The sequence below is a fragment of the Pteropus medius genome, unplaced genomic scaffold, assembly GCF_902729225.1.
Source record: "Pteropus medius unplaced genomic scaffold, Ma_sr-lr_union100, whole genome shotgun sequence".
NCBI classification, from domain to species: Eukaryota; Metazoa; Chordata; class Mammalia; order Chiroptera; family Pteropodidae; genus Pteropus; species Pteropus medius.
In genome coordinates this window covers 159,734-185,977 of record NW_024342470.1, presented here as the reverse complement: position 1 = coordinate 185,977, position 26,244 = coordinate 159,734, and the positions used below count along the sequence as shown (strand labels likewise).

Below are 26,244 nucleotides of genomic sequence, written 5' to 3'. Positions count from 1 at the left end.
AGAACACTCCCAGACCCTGCCTTATGTATTTCTTCATCTGGTTGTTCATATGTATCCTTTATCATATCCTTTAAAGACAAGTATTTCCCTGAGCTCTGCAAACCACTCTAGAAAATTAATAGAACCTGAGAAGGGGTTTATGGGAACTTCTGATTTGTAGCCAAGTCAGAAAGAAGTTGTGGGGACTCTGGGGACCTACTACTTGGGATTGAAATCTGCGGATGGAGGCAGTCTCATGGGACTGAGCCATTAACCTGTGAGATCTGACACTATATCCAGGTAGTGTCAGAATGAGTTAAATTGTAGGACACCCAATTGGTGTCACTCAATTGCTTTGTGAAGGGAAAACACCTACACGTCTCCTGTTGAAACAAAGGAAGACTGAGTTGTTACTGATACACCTGGATTATTGGATTTTTCTTCCTCTTCTTCCTGTCTCTGCTGGTGAGTATCTCCCAGCAGATTTCAGAAGAGGCTAACAGAGTCCCTTAAAAGTTATAGGCTCCTAGCCAAAGATGAGCAAGCTAGAAGGAAAGAATCAGGAGGAAATGCCAGGCATTTTCATTTCATTTCAAATTTATAAGGCAGGAGACACTCAGTGATCTCAGCTGCCCTTCTCTCTCATCAGTGGGTTAGAAATGGATTGCCCAATCTGCAGGACCTTTAGTCAAAGCTGGGTGTATGGCTGCAACTAGAGTGAGGCAAGTGAGGCATCTAGAGTGTAAAATTTAAGCACTCCTTCACTGTCTAGTTCCCCTGTTTCCTAAGTGCCTCTTTGGCCTCACCCTTCTCCCAGCCTTGGGTAAGCCCCTAGATCATTGGCTTTCTCTAGTATCCCTGGGGAGGTCTGGGTGAATTCCTTTCCCCTCAGTTTATTCAGAATAAAACTAGAAACTTTCAAATGTAACTTAAGTTTGGAAACTGGCAGAAAAACCTAGCGATAACAGCTTTCAAAGAACACTCATCACTTGACACACACCCGTGAAAAGGAGAATGAGAATGAGAAATGAAACCAAAGTCTTTTCTCAGTGTTGGGCATCTCAATTTCTGGGAATTGAGATGAGAATGAGAAATGAAACCAAAAGTCTTTTCTCAGTGTTGGGCATTTCCCTGAGTAACAGGAGATAGCTGTGATGGAATGAACTCATTTGTGAATCTGATTTTCAGGCCATGAATTGCTTACTCCCTTCATTAATTTATATATTTACTCAAATCTTACCATATACAGAAAATGTGCTCAAATGTGAGAGAATCTGAGGTGGATCAGACACACTCTATCATCTGTAGATTCATAGCGATTCATAGCATAGCAGCAGACAAAACACAGACACAGATACAAGACCCAGCATATGAGTGCAAAAAAGAAATCGCCCAAGAACTAAAATATGGTGGCTCTCATACAGAAAAGCGCAGACGTTCAAATTAAACACTTGATGGAACATCGTAGCTGGAAACATTCTCCTTGATGCCTTGTCTTAATAAATTTGATTTTTCAAACCAATTATGCGCCAGGGAGAAATTCTGAATTTGAATAACTACTTCAGGCCAAGCATTTTATCCCCATTAAATTCATATAAGGTAGACAGTATATTGGCACAAATTCATTCTACTGCTCAGCTGCTCTCATACTTAGGTTGCCCTCCCCACACCCGAGACTTAAGTAAATATAGCTAGTAACTGTTGAATGCTGGGCTCAAATCTGTCTCTGACTAGAATTAAAACTCCTGCTTATTAGAAAACACCAATGTTCCTATCTAAGGGAAAGAGTAGGAAAAAGGACGATGTGGGTAGGATTTCTGGAGGAACTAGAAAAAATGAGTATGAAGTTCACCTGGAAGAATACATAAATAAAAATATATATATATAAACTCAGACACAGAGAAGATTTTAGTGGTTACCAGAGGGAAAAGGGGTTGGGGAGAGGTAGATAAGGATAAAGAGAGTCAAATATATGGTGACAGAAGATTTGACTTTGGGTGGTGAACACACAAGGCAATATACATATGATGTATTATTGAACTGTACACTTGAACCTATATAATTTTAACTAATGTCATCCCAATAAATTTAGTTTAAAATATATAAATAAATAAATAAATAAAAGTCTGAAATAAAAGGACAAGGGTACTGGTCTGAAATCAATATTATAATGAATTATATTTAGAGAAATATAATAAAGTAAAATGCTTTACATGGGATTAAGTTTAAAGGACAATAGTCAGAAATAACATTATTAGAAAGCTCTAATATAAAAGATGGCAAACAGTAAACTTTCTCACCAGAAACATAGAATATGCTCTTCAGATTTTTTTCCCCTCTCCTTAATTCCCCCACCCCACTTCCACCCCTGACCCATGGATGTTGCTGTTTCCCCTTAAGACCTAGATCTCTGAAGGCGGGGCGGATCTCTGAAGGTGGGCGGGGCATCCCCTCTCACATGATCACTTGCAGTGTGCACCCAGGGCCTGGGGCCTAGTGCCCCGGGGTATGGTCTGTGGCTCCTGGGGGGCAAACCCAGGACCTTCTGTGCGCAAAGCAGACGTGCTAACCACTACACTATGGAGCCACCCCCTCTTTGGATTTTTTTTATACAACACACCTTTAAGAGCTTAGTGCACCTTAGAGGTGAATCATCCAATTCAGTAATAAAATGTTGGAAGATTTGTTAATTTTCAAACCATTTTGGGAAACAGAGCTTGAAGACTTGAAACTAATTCTAGCATAAAAGTTTTTTACAGGAAATAGAGTATATATCCAACAGTTACTAGCTATATTTACTTAAGTCTCGGGTGTGAGGAAGGCAACCCGAGTATTAGGGCAGCTGAGTAGTAGAATGAATTTGGGCTAATATATAGTCTACCTTTCATTAGCACTGAGAGCATGCTTCTCTCTTTGTTCTTGAGTAACAAGAACAGTAAAGCAGTCAAAGCACTTTCCCTAAGACAGACACCTCTCTAGAATATTTGCCCATGTCTCCTCTCCCAAATTCTTTCCTTATCCTGCTTCTATGTTCATTATCTTGTTCTCACCCAACCCCCACCATTGGTACACACACACACACACACACACACCAACATTAGTCTTCTAATTGCATAATAATAAAAACCCAGGAATCCCAATATAAACAAGCAAACAAATTCCTTTTAATCAGCTTATTTTTTTTTAAGGAAAAAAAAAACAGAAACAAAAGTGAAACCATTTTTTTCACTTCCTCTTCAATGAATAAATTCAGGAACCTCAACCACAGCAGGAGCCTGAGTCTGGGCTGGAGATGTGTCAGCAGCCTACCAGACTCAGGGAAGGAACTTATTCTACAGGCAGATCTCTCTGGAGCAAACTGAAAACAGGAGCTTGGCTTCAAGGAGACAGGTAGGTAAAGAAGGAAGGAATGGGGTGGACAGATACAAAGACAGACTCAAAGACTAAAGTAGAAACAGAAATTGATGAAAATAATCACAGGGAACAGTCAGACACAAGCAGATTAAGACATGCTAAGGACACAAACATGAATATGGTACTGCCATTGCTTCAAAAAACAGCTCTAAATCGGGGGAAAGGGAGTATATTATCTAAATAGACAACTAAACAATTCGGTATTCTGTATTACCACATAAAAATAAATCTGGACAGATAAAAAGAGACTTTATTTGAAAGGATTATTGCAATAAAGGGAAGGAAACTTGCAATAGAGAAAACAATTCAAACATAGAGCTGACAGGCCAGGCAAAAAGGAATTTCTTTTTATGAGGAAGGGTCAACAAGGTTTTTTTTAGAAAGAACGGGGTATGGAGGGAGTGAGATAATCAGGAAACATTTTTCCCTGAGGTTTACTGATACTTAGGCAGGATCTTAAGGAGGGGATATTTGCTGAGTCAGAAAGAGGTGGGTCAAAGTTCAGGGGCCTAGAGAGAAGCTTAATTAAGGTTTAGTTACAAGCATTTTGTTTTGATTGATCAAAAAAGACATACAGTTCAGCTCATATTTTTTGAAGCAAAAAAAAAAAAGGAAACTTAAAGGGTCTGTGGCTTCATTACAAATGAAAAAGGGAGACATCGATGAGTCTTATCTAAGTCATAGAGGGAAGAGTGGTTCTCTGCAGTAAGCCATATCTTAGAGCACAGAAGGGTGGATAGATTTCTATAACTGTTTTCCAGGAGTAAAGGGCTCAAGAAAAGTTTAATATTTTTATTATGGTTCATGTAAGTAACAGGTGCTTTTGTAAGTACAGAGAAGAGAGGCACTAACTCAACCTGAAAGATAAGTGGAAGACTTCACGGATAAGGAGAAACTTGAACTGGGTAAGGAATATAATAAAGCCCTGGGCAGAGAAGCTGGAGAACACAAAGGCAATCAGGCACTTGAGACTAATATATCATCCTGAGCTAAGAGAAAGGGGTTAGGAGTCTGGAACTTCAAAGGGGTAGAAGATAATTCACAGAAAGATGAAAAGAGCAAATGTTTGGTAAACAAATGTTTCCCATACCATGCATATAAGTCTTTCCGACAAAAAGGTTCTCTCTGGTAATAACTCTCTGCCTGATACAGAGACCCTATTTAGACAAAAAGGTTTTCTCTGGCAATAACTCTGCCTGATACAGGGACCCTATTTATTTTTTTTTAGTTATTATTATTATTTTTTTTTTGCTGTTTTCTCATATATTTATTGCCCACATTATCCATCTGTGATTCTTTCATTTTCCCTCCCAGTATCAACTACTAGCTCTCTTACTGTGGAACCCTATTCAAACTTTTTTAAATTAAATTTATTGGGGTAACATTGGTTAATAAAATTATATAGGTTTCAAGCATATAATTCAATAATATGTCATGTGTATTGCATTGTGTTCACCACCCGAAGTTAAATTTCCTTCCATCACCATATATTTGACCTCCTCTACCCCTAGCTCCCTCCCCTCTCCCTGTTCCCCCACCCTCTGTTAACCACTAAACTAGTCCATTCATTTAATCTTTGCTTTTACTTCTCTTGCCTTTGAGGTTAAATTGAGGGGGGGAGGGGAGGCGCAGAGAGGGAGGGAGGGAAGAACCCAGTTTACAATCAATAATCCTTATGATGATTTTTAAATTTAAGAGTCATTACTAAACACAAAATTCAAGACTCTTGGGCCTTAACGATAACAAATGTTAAAACATGGTGAAACCGGTTTTTTTTTTTCCTGACCTTATTATAAATCCAGGCCCTTTCCCACACAGGAAGCCAGAACCTGGACTAAATCTGGGAGCCATAAAACTTTAAAAGAATCGGGGAAGGAACACACTCTACATCCACATATCTCTGGAGCGACCTGAAAAGGAGAGCTTGGCCTGAAGGAGACAAGTAGGTAAGAAGGAAAATGCAAGAGAAAAAGGTATAAGAACTGACACAGAGAATGAAAATGAAATAGTGATGAAAAAAAGTCAAAAGGAGCAGAGACTAAAACAGAGACCCAAGGATAGAGTGTGAGACTTGTTAAGGACAAAATATGAATTTGACATGGTCACTGACCTATAAATAATGGCTATAAGTATGAGAAAGGGAATATATAATCCAAACAGATAATCAAGAAACATTGTGAAAATCTATATAATACACATAAGCACAAGGTACTCTTGATAAGACAGAAAAGAGAGTTCCTAACTCAACCTAGAATATTAATAGAAGGCTTCACAAATAAGGAGAAACTCGAATGAGGTCAGAAATAATATAGAGCCCCTGACAGGAAGGTCGAGAAAGACCAACGCGGTGTAATATTTAAGAGTCAAGAAATGCCACACGAAGGAAGAAAGATGGCAGAGTGTGGTGTCTACGGGAAAAGGGTGAGGTGAGTATGAAGAAAAGGAAAATGAGAGGCTATGCAAGAAATTGTAGAGATTGATTACTGTTAAATTTTAAGAGCCTTGAATGCCAAAGTAGTTTTAAGTGTATCATAAAGATATAAGAGTTTTCAAGGTTTTATAAACAAGGCAATAAATTATTTAAATTTAGATGTCAGAAAGATGACTTTGGAAGCAATGTAAGAATAAATTATAAGCAAGAAAAACAAAATTATTGAATATACCAGAGCAGAAAAGATGAGGGCCCAATGGCAGTGTGGATATGGAATAGGTAAGAGATTCAAGAGCAAATTGTTACAATTGAATATATAGGATATCTTATGCCTGATATGTAGTAGACACCCAACAAGAAATGAAAAGTTATAAATGGAGACCTAAAAATGAAGGTGTCCAGAAAACAAAAGTGTCCACATTACCAGCCCTTTATCAGACTGGGAAGGGAGTATATATGCAGTCCTAAAAGGGAATCTGGACAGAAGTCTAGAGCTACAATTGAGAATGAATCTCTAACTAATGTAGCCATCACCCTACCCAGGGTAGTCAATCCAATAAGACCAAATACCAACAACAAGTCCAAAGTCAAAGAACAGGAACACATATAAAAAGTGGGCACCAAAAACCAAACAATGAAAACAATTTGGGGCATCCTGTTTTGATCCACCCTCATGGAGAGTTCTGGCTGGTGAAGACCACATCTCTTAGGATAATCCCTAGACTGGCTCTCCAAATACATATCTTCATGCCCTCACCTTAAGGATGCACCTTTCTTCTCCCCTCTCTTCATCTATCTACCAACAATTCTCAAACATTTGGCTGTTCCTTGTGCAGTGTGTAGCTCCTTTGTGCCCAGCAAAAAGGTTTTCTATAGATTATATAGACACAAGACAACAATGTTGCATGCAGTGTTGGGCATCAGGTTGGGTTGTTAATCATATTGTTCGAGTGCTCTTTATGCTTACTGACTTTTTGTTGGCATATTTTATCAGGTACTAAGAAGCATACTAAACCTTTCTCAAAGTAATTATAGATTACCAATTTCACTAAGCAATTCTGTAAAATTTGTTCTGTCTTTTTAGCAAACTTTATGCCTTAGAGCAGTGTTAGGTTTACAAAAAAATGAGCAGAAGGTACAGAGATTTTTCCATATACCTCGTGCCCTCCCCCAACAGACATAGGCTCCCCCATTATCAACATCTCCCACCCAAGTGGCACATTTGTTACAACTGATGAACCTACACTGACATTATCAATATCACCCAAAGTACATAGTTTACATTGGGATTCACTCTTGGTCTTGCACATTCTATGGGTTTTGAAAAATGTCTAATGAAGCGTAACCAACCCTACAATTTAGGAAATAGGTTCACTATGTTCCACCTACTCATCCCTTCCTTCCCTCTACTCTCTGGCAACTACTCATCTTTTGCTGTCTCCATAGTTTTGTTATTTCCAGAATTCGTATAGTTGAAATCATACAGTATGTATCTTTTTTGGTCTGGCTTTTTATACTTGCTAATATGCATATAAGTTTCCTTGGGTCTTATTTCATTTCTTTCTTTTAATTTTTTTTTAGAACTGAATAATATTCCATTGTCTAGATGTACCAGGTTATCCATTCACCTACTTAAGGACATCTTTTGCTTCTAAGTTTTCAAAATTGTGAATAAAACTACTATAGACATCCACGTGCAGGTTTTTGTGGACATAACTTTTCAAATCATTTGTGTAAATATCAAGGAGTGGTGTGATTGCTGGACTTTATGGTTAAATTATGTTTAGTTCTATGAAAACCAACCAAACTGTCTTTCAAAATGGCTGTACCATTTTGCAGTACTAGAAGTAGTGAGTGAGAGTTGCCATTACGCTGCATCCTTGCCAGTATTTGGTATAGTCAGTGATCTGAATTTTGGCCATTCTAATGGGTGTATACTGATACCTCACTGTTGCTTTAATTAACATTTCCCTAATGACATATAATGTGAAGCATCTTTCCATATGCTTATTTGCCATCTGCATATCTTTTTTGGTGAAGTGTCTGTTAAGATCTTTGGCCCATTTTTAATAGGAGTGTTCATTTTTATTGCTGAGTTTTAAGAGTTCTTTGCATATTCTGGAGGTTTTTTAATTAAACTTATTGAGGTGACATTGGTTAATAAAATTATACAGGTTCAAGTGTATAATTCAATAATATGTCATATGTGTATTGCATTGTGTGTTCACCGCCCCAAATTCAATTTCCTTCCATCACCATATATTTGACCCCTTTCTCCTTATCTACCTCCCCCCGCCACGTTCCCTCTGGTAACTACTAAACTTTTGTCCATGTCCATGAGTCTCTGCTTCTTTGTCACAGTTTATTTGTTGCTTTTATACCTCACATATGAGTGAAATCATATGGTTCTCAACATTTTCTGTCTGACTAATTTCGCTTAGCATGATTATATCAAGATCCATCCACATTGTCACAAATGACAGTATTACATCTTTTCTTATGGCTGAGTGATATTCCATTGTATATATGTACCACAGCTTCTTTATCCAATCATCTATCAAAAGACACTTAGGTTGTTTTCATGTCTTGGCCACTGTGAATAATGCTGCAGTAAACATCGGGATGCATATATCTTTACAAATAAATGTTTTCAAATTTTTAGAGTAGATACCTAGAAGAGGGATTGCTAGGTCATATGGTATTTCTGTTCTGAATTTTTTGAAGAACCTCCATATTGTTTTTCATAGTGGCTGTACCAATTTACATTTCTACCAGCAGTGTATGAGGGTTCCTTTTCTCCCACAACCTCTCCAACACTTGTTATTATTACTTGTCTTGTTGATGACCGCCATTCTAACCAGTATGAGGTGGTATCTCATTGTGGTTTTGATTTGCATTTCCCTAATAACTAGTGAAGTTGAGCATCTTCTCATATGTTTGCTAGCCATCTGTATGTCTTGAGACAAGTGTCTGTTTGGGTACTCTGCTCATTTTTTAATTGGATTGTTTGTTGTTGTTGTTGTTGTTGTTGTTGAGTTGTATGAGTTCTTTGTATATTTTTGGATATTAGCCCATTATCAGAGGTGCTGGTTACAATTTGTCTTGTTCTTTTGCTGTGCAGAAACTTTTTAGTTTGACATAGTCCCATTCATTTAGTTTTGCTTTTACTTCCCTTGCCTCTTGAAATCTAAGGTCCAGGAGTTTGGTACCTATGTTTTCTTCTATGCTATTTATTGTTTCTGGTCTTATATTTAGGTGTTTGAATCAATTTGAGTTAATTTTGGTGTATGGTGACAGACAACAGTCTAGTTTCATTCTTTTGCATGTGGCTTTCCAATTTTCACAGCAGCATTTATTGAAGGTTTTCTTTTCTCTATTGTATGTTTTTGTTTGTTGAAAATTATTTGCCCATATATACAGGGGTTTGTTTCTGGACTCTCATTTCTGTTCCATTGGTCTGTGTGTCTGTTTTTCTGCCAATACCATGCTGTTTTCCTGAGTATGCTGGCTCTTAATTGCCTTCAGTTCAACATAATCCACGTGCCAAAGTGGCACGTTAGGGTGATGTATTCTGCTCCCCCTCAATATACAGGATTAAGAAAACTCTGAGGCTGAGGAAAGAGTGTGGTTTTCTAAGGGAAGAAAGCGAACCACAAAATGGGAAAAGGAAAAAGAGTGGTTGTGAAAGGAATTAGGTTAATCGTTGTCAGATTATAAGGGGTCTTGAATGCCAGGGCCAAGTAATTTCATTATGTCATGAACCAAAGAAGAATTTTCAAAGTTTTGTAAACAAATGATTCAAATATGAGTCTCAAGATGCAACAAGAAAGATGGACCAGAAGGAAGAGAGAGAACGATTCAAGAGCTTTTCATATAGAACAGTCATATAAATAGGGCAAACTAATGCCCAATATTTAATGTCTCAAATAGGGACCACAGTTTCGGGAAAGAAATAGGAAAAATGGGATTCCAAGACATAAAAGGTATCACCATTTCCCCCCATCAGAACTGGATAGATACTCCAAAATGGCTAGAGCCAGGAATTTAAGATGAGTTTCTATGAACTATAATTGATATATTTGCACATTAGTTTAACTTTTAAACTCCTTTTTAAAAATAATTTTACATTTTCATTTACAGTTGGCATACAATCTTATATTACTTTCAGCTGTACAACACAGTAATTAGACATATATATAACATACAAAGTGATCACCCCTATAAGTCTAGTACCCATCTGAAACCATACATAGTTATTATAATATTATTGACTACATTCTCTATGCTGTAATTTATATCTCTTTTGCCTGGTATAAGTATTGCTACACCAGCTTTTTTTTCCCATTTCCATTTTATATCTTTTTCTATCCCTTTATTTTCAGTCTGTGTGTCTTTTGATCTGAAGTGAGTTTCTTGCAGGCAGGATAAGTAAGGGTCTTCTTTTCTTATCCATCCAGCCACACTATTTCTTTTGATTAGATAATTTAATTCATTTACATTTAAAGTAAATATTGATAGATATGTAGTTATTGTTAATGTTATTTATAACTTTGACCCTCCTTCTCCCCGCAGCTCCCTTTTCTCATCTTTCTCCTTCTCCTTCTTCTTCAAAAAGTCCCTTTAACATTTCTCGTAATACTGGTTTAGTGGTGAAACTCCTTTAGCTTTTTCTTGTCTGTGAAGCTCTTTATCTCTCCTTCAATTCTAATACCTTTGCTAGGTAATCTTGATTGTAGGTCCTTGCTTTCATCATTTTGAGTATTTCATGCCAATCCTTTCTGGCCTGCAAAGTCTGTGTTGAGAAATCAGCTGACAGTCTTAGGAGAGCTAACTGCTTTTCTCTTGCTGCTTTTAAGATTCTGTCTTTAACCTTTGGCATTTTGATTATGATGTGTCTTGGTGTGGACCTTTTTCAGTTCATCTTATTTGGGACTCTATGCTTCCTGGGTGTATATGTCTGTTTCTTTCACCAGGTTAGGGAATTTTTCAGTCATTATTTCTTCAAATAGATTCTCAATCTTTTGTTCTGTCTCTTCTCCTTCGGGCATCCCTATGATGCGAATGTTGGTACAACTCATGTTTTCCCAGAGTCCTCTTAAACTATCCTCATTTTTTTCTTTTCTTTTTTCTTTTGCTGTTCTAATTGGGTGTCTTCTGCTATCTTATCTTCCAAATCATTGATTTGATCCTCTGCTTCATCTAATCTGTTGATTCTTTCAAATGTATTCTTCATTTGTTATTGTATTCTTCATTTATTACTGGTACTTCTTTTAGTTTTCTATCTCCTCTTTTGTTTCTCATCTCTTGATTGAAATTCTCACTGAGATCATTGAGCATCCTAATAATCAGTGTTTTGAACTCTGTACCTGTAGAGTGCTTGTCTCCATGCGTTTTAGTTCATTTTCTGGAGCTTTGTTCTGTTCTATCATTTGGGACATGTTTCTTTGTCTGCTCATTTAGGCTGCCTTTCTGCATTTGTTTCTATGTATTAGGAAGTACTGCTATGTCTCCCAGTCTTGGTAGAGTGCCTTATATAGTAGGCGTCCTCTGGGGCCCAGCAGTGCAGTCTCCCTGGTAGCCTGCCAGGTGCTTCAGGTGTATCCCTTGTGTGAATTATGGGTGCCCTACTGTTGTAGTTGAGCCTTTTTGCTGTTGGCACTTCAGTGAGAGGGACTGAAACTCAGTCTGATTGGTTGTGAGGACTAGTCATGACTGCAGTGAAGGAGCTGTTGTGTAGAGGCTGACCCTTTAGAACAGGTTTGCTTTAGCAGGGTTCTGGTGTCACTTGTGGAGATGGTTTGGTGGTGCTCTGGTATGGTCTGAAACTAACCACTGGATGTGTTGGTCCTGGAGCCTCTTGGGAGGGGCTTTAGTGAAGGCCAAGGTGAGCTGCTATTTGTGTTGGGACTGGAAGTGCTTGGGAGAGGCTATGCTACAAACTGAGGCTGGCTGCCACTTGTTTCAGGTTTGGGACACTTTGGTGGGCACCATGATGTCAGCTGAAATAAACTGCCACTTATGCCAGGCTTGCAGCCACTTAGTTGAAGCTGCAATGCCTCCATCTCCCACAGTCCTTTTTCTCTCTGGGACACAATCTCTGCTGGTTTTCACAGCCAGAAGTTGTGAGGACTTCTCTTCCTGGCACTGGAGCCCTGGGCTGAGAATACTGGTGTGGGCCTGAGACCCCTCACTCCTTAGGAGGAACCTCTGCAGCTGAGATATCCCTCCTGATTCTTAAGTGCCACACCATGGGTGTGGGACCACCCCATTCCACGTCTCCACCCCTCTTACCAGTCTGGACATGAGTTCTTTTATTCTCAGTTATAGGATTTCTGTTCAGCTAGTCTCTAGGTGGTTCTCAAAGATGGTTGTTCTATAATTTAGTGGTAATTTTGATGTGGTCATGGTAGGAGGCGAGCAGAGTGTACCTACTCTGCCATCTTGACCAGGAAGTCTCTGTATTTCATTTATTGATTTGTGTACTGAACCATCCGTGCATCCCAAGAATAAATCCCAGTTGGTCATGGTGTATAATAATCCTTTTTATGTGTTCTTGAATTCAGTTTGCTAATATCTTGTTGAGAATTTTTGCATCTCTATTCATCAGGAATATTAGCCTATAGTTTTCTTTTCTTGTAGTATACCTATCTGGCTTTGGTTTCAGGGTAATGCCGGCCTCATAAAATGAATTTGGGAGTTTTCCCTCCTCTTCAACTTTTCAGAAGAGTTTGAAAAGGACTGATGTTAATTCTTTAAATGTAGGGTAGAATTTTCAGTAAAGACATCTGGTCCTGGGTTTTGCTGTGTTTAGAGGTTTTTGATTACCAACTCAATCTCCTTATTATTTGTCTGTTCAAATTTTGTTTCTTCACAATTCAGCTTTGGTCAGCTGTATGTTTCTAAGAGTATACCCATTTCTTGTAGGTTATATAATTTTTATTGGCATATAATTGTTCATAGTAGTCTCTCATGATCCTTTGTAATATCAATGTCTCTACTTTCATTTCTTTTTATTTGTGTCTTCTCTTTTTTTCTTAGTATAGCTAAAGGTTTGTAAATTCTATCTTTTCAAAAAGCCATTTGTTTCACTGATTTTTTTTTCATTAACTTTCAGGTCTTTGACTTATTCTGATCTTTTATTTTCTTCTGATCTTTATTTCTTTCCTTCTGCTAATTTTGGACTTAGTCGTTCTTCTTTTTCCAGTTCCTTGAAGTGTAAAGTTAGGTTTATTTGAGATTTTTTCTTTTTTTCTAAATATATGTATTTATCACTATAAACTTCCCTCTCAGAACTGCTTTTGAAGCATCCAATAGTTTCAGTGTTGTGTTTCTATTTTCATTTGTTTTAAGATTTTTCTAAATTTCCTTTTGATTTTTCTTTGATCCATTGGTTATTCAGAAGTGTGTTGTTCAATTTCTACATATTTGTAAATTTTCCAGTTTTACTCTTGTTTATTTCTAGTTTAGTACCATTGTGGTTGGGAAAGATACTTGATATAATTTCAGTTCTCTTAAATTTGCTGAGATTTGTTGTGTGTGTTATCATATGATCTATCTTGGATAGTGTTTCATGTACAACTGAGAGGAATGTGTATTCTTTTGCTGTTGCATGAAATGTTCCATAAATGTCTGTCTGATCCATTTGGTCTAATATATGTTTCAAATCCAATGTGTTTGTTGATTTTCTGACTGGATGATCTGTCCATTGCTGAAAGTGGGGGTATTGAATTCTCACTACGATTGAATTATTGTCTTCTTCCTTGAGATCAGTTAGTATTTGCTTACTAAATTTGGGTGCTTTAATTTTGGGTGCATATATATTTATGATTATTCTATCTTCTTGATGAATTGATCCCTTTATCATTATACAGAGACATCTTTATCTTGTGTTATCATTTGTGGTTTAAAGTCTATTTTCTGATATAAGTATATTTACTCCCCCTTTTTTTTGTTTTCTACTCACATGGAATATCCTTTCCCATGCCTTCATTTTGAGTTTATGTGTCTCTTTAAAGCTGAAATGAATCTCCCATAAGCATCATATAGTTGTGTCTTGTGATAGTAATCCATCTAGCTGTTCTGCGCCTTTTGATTTATGAATTCAATCTATTTACTTTTAAAGTAATTACTGACATGTAAGGACTTAGTACTGCCATCTTCTTAATTGCTTTCTGGTTTATTTTTTATTTCCATTGGGTTTTTTTTTTTCCTTCCATTTCTGCCTACCTTTTTAAATTGGTATGCTCTGTTTCTCCTTTTATTTTTGTGAATCTACTCTAGGTTTCTGCTTTGTGGTTATCATGAGGCTAACATAAAACACCTCATAGATCACGGTGGCCAGGACATGGAAGCATTCGAAGTGTCCTACGATAGATGACTGGATAAAGAAGATGTGGTACATATATACAATGAAATATTACTCAGCCATAAAGAAAGATGAAATACTGCCATTTGTGACGTGGATAGATCTTGAAATAATCATGCTAAGCAAAATAAGTCAGACAGAAAAAGTTGAAAACCACATATCACTCACATGCGGTATATAAAACTGAAAGCAACAAACGCCTCATAGATAAAACAGTCCATTTAAAGCTAATAGCAACTTAATTTTGATCATCTGTAAGAGCTCCACCCCTTTATATTTTAATGTCATAACATACCTCTTTATATATTGTATACTTATTAACTATTATAGTAGCTCATAAAATGAACTTGAGAGTTTTAATATTATTTCCCTTTAACCTTTACAGTATAGTTAAGTGGTTAACACACCATCCTATTACAGAATTATGGTTTCCTAAATATTACCTTTATCAGAGTTGTATAATTTCATATATTTTCTTGTTGGTGATTAGCATCTTTTCATTTCAGCTTAAAGAATTTTTTTCAGCATTTCTTACAAGGCAGGTCTACTGATGATAAACTCCCTTAGCTTTTGTTTGTCTGGGAAATAATTTCTCTTTCATATCTAAAGGGTAACTTTGCCAAAGTATTCTTGGATGACAATTTTTTTCTTTCAACACTTGGAATGTCATTTTACATTCTCCTGGCCTATAAGGTTTCTGCTGAGAAATTCATTGATAGGCTAAAGGGGGTTCCATTTTTAAGTTACAATCTTTTTTCCCTGTCTGCTTTTCAGATTCTCTCTTTGGCTTTCAGTTTTCAGTTTCATTATAATGTGATTGGAGGTCTTTTTGCATCGCGATAATACAGTGATCCATATCAGCTTTGTAAACTTGGATGTCCAATTCTCTCCCCAGGTTTGGGAAGTCCTGAGTTATTATTTCTTTAAACAAACATTCTGCACCCTTCTCTTCTCCTTATGGAATCCTGATTGTTCTAACTTTTGTTCTTTTCATTTAATCCCATAGATCACGTAGCCTTTTTAAAAAAATCTTTATCATTCTTTTATTCTTAATTGGGTTATTTCAAAATACCTATCCTCTAACTCACTTATTATATCTCCCATTTCCTCTACTCTGATACAGATATTTTCTATTGCAGTTTTCATTTCATCCATTAAATTCTTCAATTCCAGAATTCCAGAATGATTTTTGTTTCCTTGGAAAATATCTCATTTTGTTCACATATTTTCCCCTGGTTTAATTAAATTGTCTTTCTGTATTTTCTTGTTGCTTGTTGAGTTTCTTTAAAACAGCTATTTTGAATTCTTTGTCAGCCAGGTCACAAAATTCCATGCCTTTAAGCTAGGTTACTGGAGAATTATTATCTTTTAGTCATGACATGTTTCCTTGATTTTTCATGTCCTTGTAGTTTTGTATTGCTGCTTTTGCCTTTAAAGTAGCAGACACCTCCTTAAATCTTTACTACTTGCCTTACATGAGCTATTTTGTTTATTAATGCTATTATAGCTGGGTTTTATCGGCCTTTACATGGGTATACCTGCTCCACTCCTCTTGTTCTTTCTTGTAGCAGAATTCTTAAGCTTTTATGTCTTCTCTAGTTTTTACAGCTCACCAGGCTGGCTCCAGAAAACGTCTCTTTTGTTTTCCAGAAGGTGGCGCTATAGTTCAAATGTGTGGTTTCTCCCTTGCACCCAGATCCTAGTGTTTTTCTGATAGCACTACATTTATGGGACTAGCTCTCCAAACTGAACTTGGGAGCTCACCAAAGGAGTTGGCCACAGGGTTGGCAAACTTATGGGTTGAGCACCCAGGGCACTAGGCATGCCTGCAGAGCCAGTGGGGAGATCCTTTGGTGAAGTTCTCTCTGAAGGACATGGGAGGCCTTCGTGCTGAAGTCCTCAACGCAATCAGCAGGAACCTCATCCCTTTAATGCTCTTTGATATTTTTATCTACCTCTTTCTCATCTCTTCCTTCCTACCCACCACCCCTCCAAGCCCCCAAGTCATGGAGGTCCTGCCACAGTACTCTGGATGTCTCTAGAAAGCAATGTGTTTCTCTAGCCATGTCCCACATGACTGAGGTAGCCAGGTATTCACGCACCCCTTTCCTTTTTCTCCACTGGAGAGATCACCACCACCAGATATTTTAGCCCGTGTAATATAACCAAACTCATGCTGGACTCTCCCTTTGGGAAGACTGGACTTCTGCAAATTTCTCTCATCTGTAGGTATCTGCCTAGGTCAGCATTATAAAGGATTTTTTCCAGTCATGACAAGACTGGTTCGCTGGCTCTGCCAGTTCCAGAGCCCATACTGAAGTCTTCTGCCTATTACCATATGCACAGGTGGTCAAGATTACTTTCACATCCCTTGGTATGTAGCGCTAGGTCCCACCATTCCCACGGAGGCAGAAAAGATGGGTGTCTAATTAGTTGTATTAAAATGGGGACACAAAGGAGGAGCATCTTATGACACCATGATGCTGATGTTAAGAAGTGCATTTTAAAGGACAGGAGAGTACATAAATATTACAAAATGGCATAAGAAGTAAAAGAGAGACAGAAAGGGAATCATTCAATACAAGTTTGATAGAAACTAATTAAGGAATAATAGTGGTACTACTCTTGCTTTTCAAATAAACATCAAGCTATCAAGCTCATGTATATTTTCAAACTGCAGCCCTCAGCTTAACGCTCTCCATGCAATTGATTCTGTATAAATAGAAAGTGCCAAACACCAGGCTATTAAATTGCAACTTATTCTGGCAACTAAAAAGGCAGCCCACGTTGAGAACACCCACAAAGATATTTTGCACACACACGCACAAATTTATAAACAGTGTTAACAAAATATATTTGCTGGAATAATGAAAGAATGAGATGAGAATGCCTTAAAGACTTGCATTTGCAGTACACTCACTCTTTTGGCCACATGGCTGACACTTCCTAAGGTCATGGCACAGGCTATCTGAGTGTCTTTTCTTTTCACAGACATGGACACAACAAAGTCAACCCCTGATGAATCCCTGCTAAGAAGTAAAAGGAAACAAAATCTCCAAGAGATGCTGAGAGAAGTAGGACTGGCAGTTGAGTACTGGTTGCCCAAGCTGCAGGAGCACCTAGGCGTGACCTGTGCTCAAAGCTTACAACATCTAGAAAAAAAAGACCTCCAGAAGCTCAAATCTCAGGCACAACATCCCTGGGAGAAAAGGGCTCTGGAGAAGCTGCTTAACTTGTCACAGTCAGATAGTCTTTTAGAGTTACAAGAGTCTCAGGTGGAAATGGTAAAGAAAAAGCAAAAGAAGGCAGAACAGGTGCTGCAGGAGCTAAGAAACTTGCTGTCAGAAAGGAAGCAACAACAAGAAGAGGCAGTGAGGAAAAAAGAGAAAGAGCTGAGGCAGGCAATGGAGATCCCCAAAGAGTACTGGCCGCCCCCCGAAAAGTCCCTACAAGAAGTCATGGAAGACATACAGAGACAACTTAACTTCACAGAGGGGATACTGTCTCACAGGGAAAATCTCTCAGATAAAGATCTGGTGAGATGGGCATCTGGAGGGTTGGCCTTGCAGGGAATTTATAAAACCAGCTACCAAAGGGAACATATAGAGAAGACAGAGGAGCTACTCAGTGTCCCCAAAGAGTTTTTACTCTTTGGCCCTGAGCAGGGCACACGAATGGAAACAAAGGAATTTACGTCTTTTCAAGCAGCATCCTTGTTCACCAAGACAATAGAGAAGCTGGGCTTCAGTGTAACTGCCTCAGCCAATGGTGAAGGTTGGGGATTTAGCTTGGAAACTGGTACGGATCACAGCAAACATTCAGAATCTAAGGAAACCCATCAATCACGTTCTGAGCACTCTTATTTCTGCTCTCTCAAGTTCAACTACGTTCCACTTGCCTCCTGCCACTTTCCCATTGATCAGCTCCAGTTCTCCAAGGCTGCACTCCAGGAATTGAAATGTATTGAAGATCTTCTGGGTCAGCCTGCAGGCTCAGACAGCCTACCCCTGCTGAGGCACAGGACTGAAGCTTTCTTCCACAGGTTTGGCTCTCATGCCAACCAGGGCCCTCTGCAACTGGGAGGAATCTACTGGTGGAAAGCCATTTCAGAGGGTTTCCGAAGTGAGCAGCTGGCAGAAGTGAAAGAGCAGTCAGCAGAGTTCCTGAATAGGTACATAAGGGGCAGCTATAGTGGATTTCAAGTGAAAGTTGCTGCCGGTGTGGATGTGTCAGACTCTCATTCAAAATCGGCCTCCCAAAGCACAACTTCCCAAAATCTCCAAATCAAAGTCCAATTATCTGTGGCCCAGACAGGTGGCCCACCTGAAGCAAATAGCTTTTTCCAGTGGAAAGCTGGCCTAGTTGCCAGTAATAAAACCTGGTGTGTCATTGACCGGGGGCTTCAGCTGGTGCCCATTTGGGACATCATCCTCTCCAGCCACAGAAGTGATTTTAAGGATCCTCTTCAGATAGCTAACTTCCTGAAAGACAGCTACAATGCTGTGAGTGGCCTCACTGCCCAGATCCAGGCTGGAGAAGAATTACTGAGTGCTAGCAAGGAGGCTAGGGTTTTCCTAAAAGATGTGAAATCCTGGGAGGTATCTAATCCTGAAGAGCAACTTAAAACACTGATGAATTTCAAGCAAATGTTGAATCAAAAAATACAAAGCTATGACACTTGGGTTAACATATGCCTCACAGATCGGAGTCTGCAGAATTTTCTGGTAAACACTGTCAACTTTTGCAAAGAGTCTTCCATTTATAAAACTAAATTTATCAAATCTCAGTTGAGTAGCCTTTTGGATCCTCACATCTATAAAGTGACAAACTTTCCTCAGGCTCATTCCATCATGCGGTGGATCTTCCAGTCAGAGACAGAGCAAGAGCACACCAACATCTCTCAATTTTCTGAATTAATTAAACTCTTAAAGGAAACCCAGAATTACCTCATGGGAGTTAAGGCCAAATCTGAATCTACAGAAATAGTGGAGGAAGCTCAAAGAAAGGTCACTTATGAGGTCAGCTTGTCTCTTGGCTGCTTCTTGAATTACCTCCAAAAAACAGAGCAGCCAGACATACAGCTCTTGCTACTTTCCATTGCAGCTGGTGCAGGATATCATGTGGTAAACAATACTTTTCAGTATCTCCTGGGGTGTGCTGAGTTAGACTTCCTACTGGATAAAATGCAAACTGCCCAAGTTCAATACCAGGAACTCAAAAATATTTGCACCCAGAGGGCTCAGGCATTCCTCGTACTCACAGTTCTTACAGCTACTGTTCGAGTTACAGAAGTTTCTCCAGAGGAGAAAACACAACGTTTGGCATTAATAAGATATCACATGGGCCAATCTTTATCTAAAGAAGTTGCATGTGTCCTCACCAGACTTGAAGCAGATCATAATTGGGAAAATCTAGAGAAAGATTTGAGATTCCTCATTGATGGTAATTATGAACCCACCATCTCTTCACTGCAAATGGATGAAGTGAGAAAAAATTTGCAAAGTATCTTCCATGAAAAGAAACAGCCCCATGAACCACATGATGAAAATACCGAATGGGAAGTCATAGAAGACAGAGCTTTCCCAGAATTACTCCAACGTCTAGGCCTAAAAAATTACTATCCAAAAAAGATGAGCAGAGCTAACTTCCAACTGATCTACAAGGCTTCTGTTTACAATACCCAGCCCAGGTCTGAAGAGGAACTTCCCTTCTATTTCCTGCAGAAGCTCATGATGCTGGATTATGGGCTGCGATACCTGGTCTTCAGAGATGATGTTAACACACAGAATCAAGTCTATCCAAGTGCCTTGAATCAGGAAAATAAGCCTTTTGATCCATATGAAGACTCATTTGAAGACAGTGATCCTCCCACTAATCCTTCAGCCACAAATCCTAGGCCCCATATTCATCCTATGGATATTCAGATGGCAATTCTTCACTGTGCTGATGATTTTGCCAGACAATATATTTTGACCAAACTTTCCATTTGTCAGTTTGCTCTCCCCCTTCTCATACCTAATCCTTGCAATTCTGAAATTGAGTTCTCTCTCTGGTCTCTCAGTCAAATTAGAAGAAGCTGGCAGGAAGTAAGGAAATCACCGAAAGAAGAGAAGAACAATTATAAGAATAAGCAGATGTGCCATGTCTCTGCCCCCATTGTTTCCTTTATTAGAGTTGGAAATGGTTTCTCTGCTTCCAAATCTCAGATTATGAACTGTCTTCTCAGTAAACGTAAATATGATGTCTTTTTTCACAGACACTGCAGAGGGAGCAGCAAAGACTGTCTCTTGATGGGGGGTGTGGTGGAAGTCTGCTGGTTCTGTCCTGGGGGGGAAGATGAGGACAGATTTGACAAATGCTTGACCTTCACTAACCTTCATGGAAATGCAAAGGAATATGAGAAGCAACTCTCCTTCCTGAAAGAGGTGTCTTCTCTCATTGTGGTCCTCATGTCCACTTCTGATGATAATAAAGAAAACCGAAAAATTGTCCGTGACCTGAGTCAGTCACCAAGACCTTTGATCTGTTTGCTTGACAACAAAGAAAAAACCATGGCCAATAACTCTAATCAGAAAGTGATGATTGGAATCAGGAACAGAAATGAGGCAGAATTAACAGAGGAGCTCACAACTACCATCACACGTTTGCTAAAGCTCTCAGACACTGTTCTCAGCCTAGAGGACTGTACCCAGATTGCTCACAAGCAAGGATTCCTTATTGATGAAGACCAAGGAGATTGCAAAGAAGCCAAAGAAAAGGCAGAGACTGTAATGGCCCTACTGAAACATAAGAAGATATCTCAGGTGAAAGAAAACTTACTACCCCTTCAAGGACAACTGTGGCACCTTTGGTGTAAAAAGGACAAAGAACTCTATCACTTGAGAGAAAAGGGGAATCGGAGCATTGAACAACACAAGAGTGAGATTGAGGCAGAAAAACAAAGAATACGATGCCAACAGTTGACCAGAGCCTTTCCTCTCAATGAGTTAATGCAATCTGTCCTCCTAATTCTCCGGAAACATTCAGAAACTCAAACCTCACTCTACTTTTTGCAATGGCTGAGTGCGTTTTTGGACAACCTGACTGCAGGACACTTAGAAAAACTGAATGAAAAGAAAAAGTCTTTGTGGTCAGAGATACAAACAAAAAAGCAAACGGCACCAAATAGCGACAAACTGAAGGTTTGGCAAGATAAGATAGAAGCTCTCTCCATAGAGATTAGTGATTGTACCTTGGGAATTGAGCAATTTCTCAGAGAAGCTGGCCAGATCTATGAAGCTCTAGAAGAAACTAATTCTATAAAAGATATCCTTTTGACCTCTCTTCCCCAGATTGCTGCAGATCTGATGATATCTGGTGTTCCCATTGAGCTGATGGATGGGGATGCTTCATATGTGCCTCTCAAGTGGGTGGCAGCTCTTTTTGACAAGGTCTCTGAGAAACTTGGAAATAAACGCCTGTTTGTTCTTTCTATCCTTGGCCTGCAAAGCTCAGGGAAGTCCACCCTGCTGAATGCACTATTTGGGCTACAGCTCACTGTTAGTGCTGGGAGGTGTACCCAGGGGGCCTACATGCAGCTCCTGAAGGTGGAGGAAACATTCACAGACGAACTTGGCTTTGACTTTGTGCTCGTTGTGGACACAGAAGGACTTCGGGCCCCAGAACTTCGCAACGAATCCAACAATCATGACAATGAGTTGGCAACCTTTGTGATTGGACTTGGAAATTTAACTCTGATAAATATTTTTGGGGAAAATCCATCAGAAATGCAAGATATTCTACAAATAGTTGTCCAAGCCTTCATGAGGATGAAACAAGTAAAACTCTCCCCAAGTTGCTTCTTTGTCCATCAGAATGTGGGGGAAGTTACAGCTAAAGACCAAACTATAGAAGGACGGAGGCGGTTGGAGCAGAGACTAGATGAAATGACAGCAATAGCAGCTGAGCAAGAACAGTGCTCAGATATAACCCACTTTAGTGATGTCATTAAGTTTGATGTTGATACTAATGTCTACTACTTTGCTCACCTCTGGGATGGCAATCCCCCAATGGCCCCTCCCAATCCTCGCTACAGCCACAATGTCCAGGAACTGAGAAGGAGAATTCTTATGACTGCCAAACAGGAATCTAGGGGAAGCATCATGAGGATATCAGATGTAAAATTCCGAGTTCAAGATTTGTGGAGAGCCCTGGTGAATGAGAACTTTATTTTCAGTTTCAGAAACACCCGAGAGGTCATGGCCATGAGCAAATTGGAAACCATATATAATCACTGGACCTGGGAGCTGAGGAGTCATGTGTTAGGTTTGCAGAACCAGCTGATCAACCATATTCAGAATGGTAAAATCCAGACACTCACAACAAGCACACTTGAGGCTCCAGTTACAGAAAAATATGAAGCCATCAAGCAAGAACTTGAAAAATATTTTAATGAAGATCAAGATAGTGAAATACTGATTCAGTGGAAAGCAAGTTTTGAAAACAAGCTATTAATCCTTAAAGAGGCACTTATTTTAGACAGCCAAAGAAAAGTCAAGGAACTTATCAGTTTTAAAAAGAGTCAAGAAACACTAAATAATAAAAAGTCAGTTTATGAAAAAGAATTATTAGAAAAAAGCAGAAGATTGGCTTTAACCATAAAGGGCAAGGAATTAAGTGAGACAGAGTTACATGAGAAATTCAATGAACTTTGGGAAAAATGGGTCTATGTTGTATCCTCAGCTCTCCCTCCAGCCACAGAGCCTAACATTAATGTAGATTCTGAAAGCATCCTTTTGGACTATTTTAAAAAGGAGACAAACATAGTGACCAGACTGAGGAAAAATTCTGGAAAAAGGTTTCTACACAATTTTGACGAACATGTCAAAATAAGCAAGAAATATCACATATTTCCAAGGCAATTAGAGGTCTCTGATCAAGAATCCATAAAAAAGACCACTAAGCACATTGTTTCACGATTTCTTGAAACTCTTGAAAACCTTCAGAGGCAACAACATGATTATAATCCAAGTTATTTCCATAAAATCCTGAGAATAATAGAAGAAGAGGTGCAATCTGACTCCAATGAGAAAAGATACACGTTTACAAGTAAATATAAAATTGACTTATCTTTAGATTTATTCCAAAGAGCATCAGAAAATTTTATGGAGATGCACAGGGCATTCAAAAGAGCGAATGATCCTGTGAACTATCTGAAAAGCAAAAAAGATGATTTCTTCATGAGTTTTAAGATCTCTTGTCAAGGAGCAACCTCAATTAAAACATTTGTTGATTTTCTATGGCACAAACTCACTCCTGCTGCCTCTACCACCATTTGGGAAAAAATGGTCCTTAAAATTGCTGGAGAAATGCGAGCTACCTGCCCCGAATTCAATGAAAACAGGGCTAACCTGGAGAAATACATTCTTATCTCTCTGGCAGAAAAAGAAAATTTTGATGATTACTGGGAGTACCTTCATGATCCAGAATCGCTTTTTAGGAATTACATTGAAAACCGTATTAAAATATATGCAGATGAAAGAAGTGAAAAAATGAAGACTCTTTTTAAAATAAGTTTTGATGACATCAAGAATGCCATCCTCTTAGCTATTCATCAGTCTACAGCAATAGCTAAAGATAAAAGCAGCACTGTGTCTGAGTGGTTGGATTTGTTCTGTGATCACCTGGGGAGTAACCTGATCTTTCCACGAGAAGACCTGATAAGCATTGAACACCAGGAGATAAAAGATTATGAGTTTCTCAAAGAAGCCATGAGTGAAGCTTTGGATCCTGCCATGAAGACAGTAGAACAAAAGTATTTGAGTATGCCTGTGGAAGGAATGGTTCCTGAAATCCAGAAAATGCTCTCTGAACATCTCTGTGGCTGCTGGAAACAGTGTCCCTTCTGTGGAGCAATTTGTACAAACACAATCCCTAACCATGATGGAGACCACAGTGTTCCCTTCCACCGTCCTATAGGTACCAATGGATGGCGATTTTATAAGACAGAAGAATTGGTCATTGATTACTGTACTAGTTTGGTAGCAAGTGATCTTTCATTTATATTGTCGGATTTGAGCACATTCCCATATAAGAACTATCGACAGGCAGGAGGGGAATATGCTACATGGAGCATCACCCCAGACTCTTCCACCCAGCCGTACTGGAAATGGTTTGTCTGTCACTTCAGATCAAACCTAGAAGAAAAATATCAGAAAAAATTTATAGGTAGAGGTGAAATCCCTCATTCATGGGCCAAAATCACAAAGCAGGATGTGCTTGATGACTTAAAAAAACAATAATAAGCAATGACCACAAAAGAGTACCAGAATCTGAACAAAACAGTTATAGTATTTAAACAATCCTAAAATACCTCCTGACAATAACAACCTTCATTATTTCCATTTTTCAAATGAAACATTTAAAGAGAAATAATTACCATTTTAGGAGTTGAAGATTTCCTGTGAAAGGAATTCATTTTTCTTTGTGTCAATTCCTTCTAGTTAAAAAACAAATTATTAAAATATATGAATATATAATAAAAATCGAATAAATCCATTTAAAATCCCTACTTCTTAAACTATTATTCAGAATTTTTTAAATGATATATAATGTTATATAAAGTCTCAGAGAAAGTTGTTTTCATAGAGAGAAATCAAAATCATTGCAGCCTGCTACAAATTTCATAGATTAAGTAGATGTATATTTCAAGCCAATATACGGTTCTTGACTGGAAGCTACAAATTGCCTTTTCTTAAAGTGGTTTTTTTTTTTAACCCTCTGAAATTGTAAGAAAAAGTTGCTAACCCTTGAATGGAAAAATATTCATGGACAGTTCATGATTCCCAAGCATAGTGATATTTAGACAGATTCTGTTCTGGGAAAGAACAACACTAGAGACTTGACAAGGATACAGCCTGCATCTATTCAGGAAACATTATCAAGCAAATATGGATAACTGTTTTTCTCATTTAACTATCATCTTCTTCTTCTCTGGCATCTTGGCAGTTCCCTGTGTATGCTTTAAAAAAATATGTGGTTCACAAGAGTTTAGATACCCAAAGCCTGGTGCTTTGTACAAATCTAAGACAGACTGGCTTTTGGAACAAGATTTATGAGGAGATGAAAGGGCCATTTTAATCAATTGTATGGACAAAGTTAGATTTGATTAAACCATTAATGATTTTAAAAACTATTCCTTCAAGAATAAAATATCAAAGAATATATAGATTTTAGGTTCTGATGTTTCAATAAGAAATTCTTTTTATGTATTCAAATGTTAGAGAAATGCTTATCTTCAAAGCAGGAACCCTTGTGGCTTTTCTCACTATTTGAGCCATAGGGTCATGATCATAATAAAAATGAAAAACACTCTGAAGCCAACCAAGAACCTGAGAGGGGAAAGAAATCACCATTCTGCAGACGTACACCTTCTAAAATAATGATGTATGCTAAGTTCTCAAAGCTGATGATCTAAAGCAGGGGTCCCATTCCAGGCTGTGGACTGGCACCAGACCATGGCCTGTTAGGAACTGGGCCACACAGCAGGAGGTGAGCGAGTGAGCAAAGCTTCATCTGTATTTGCAGCCATTCCCCAGTGCTAGCATCACTGCCTTAGCTCCACCTCAGATCATCAGGCATTATATTTTCATAGGAGCACTGGTCCCTGGTGCCAAAAAAGTTGGGGACCACTGATCTAAAGAAGAAAATTTCTTCATGTTGGACATAAGAGCATCCATTGGTTTCCATTTACAGGCACACGCTCTACCGCCCCATAGCCAGTGAAACAAACAATCCGGGGAACAGTAATCAAAACACTTGGATCTCAGAGCTGGGAGACAGGAGTGCTGATTCTGATATCTTTGTACCCTCAAAGGGCTTTAAGCATACTCTCAGATTGAGGTCAAATGACCATGTCTCCAAAAGAAATCCTGAAACAGAAAAATTATTGAAAAAAACAACAACAGGTGTTCTTGAATAGTATGGTTTCCCTTTTGTTCTCTGGAAAATAGTCTCAGTAAGAGTTGGAACTCCTAAAGTGATCATGTTGAAATGATGACAGAAATAGAACTCCTGC

The 26,244-nt window shown here is 38.5% G+C and overlaps 1 protein-coding gene across 7 annotated transcripts; it reads left to right on the top strand.

Moving 5' to 3' along the window:
- Window positions 1-3,161: 3,161 nt before the first annotated feature.
- LOC120603141 (interferon-induced very large GTPase 1-like) lies at window positions 3,162-26,142 on the top strand. Of its 7 annotated transcripts, none has more exons than XM_039863462.1 (4): window positions 3,206-3,369; window positions 4,229-4,298; window positions 5,212-5,339; window positions 17,181-26,142. In XM_039863462.1, exon 4 carries the CDS (start codon window positions 17,183-17,185, stop codon window positions 24,467-24,469), a length of 7,287 nt encoding a protein of 2,428 aa, XP_039719396.1. In that variant the 5' UTR covers window positions 3,206-3,369; window positions 4,229-4,298; window positions 5,212-5,339; window positions 17,181-17,182; the 3' UTR covers window positions 24,470-26,142. The 7 variants fall into 7 exon arrangements, with proteins under 7 accessions (XP_039719399.1, XP_039719394.1, XP_039719396.1 ...); XM_039863466.1 differs by having other exon boundaries at window positions 4,211-4,298; window positions 5,212-5,335; XM_039863461.1 differs by having other exon boundaries at window positions 4,211-4,298.
- The last annotated feature ends 102 nt before the right edge of the window (window positions 26,143-26,244 follow it).

Excerpts from the sequence above, each read along its gene's own strand:
- LOC120603141 (XM_039863465.1), top strand. The coding sequence starts at position 17,183 with ATGGACACAACAAAGTCAACCCCTGATGAATCCCTGCTAAGAAGTAAA.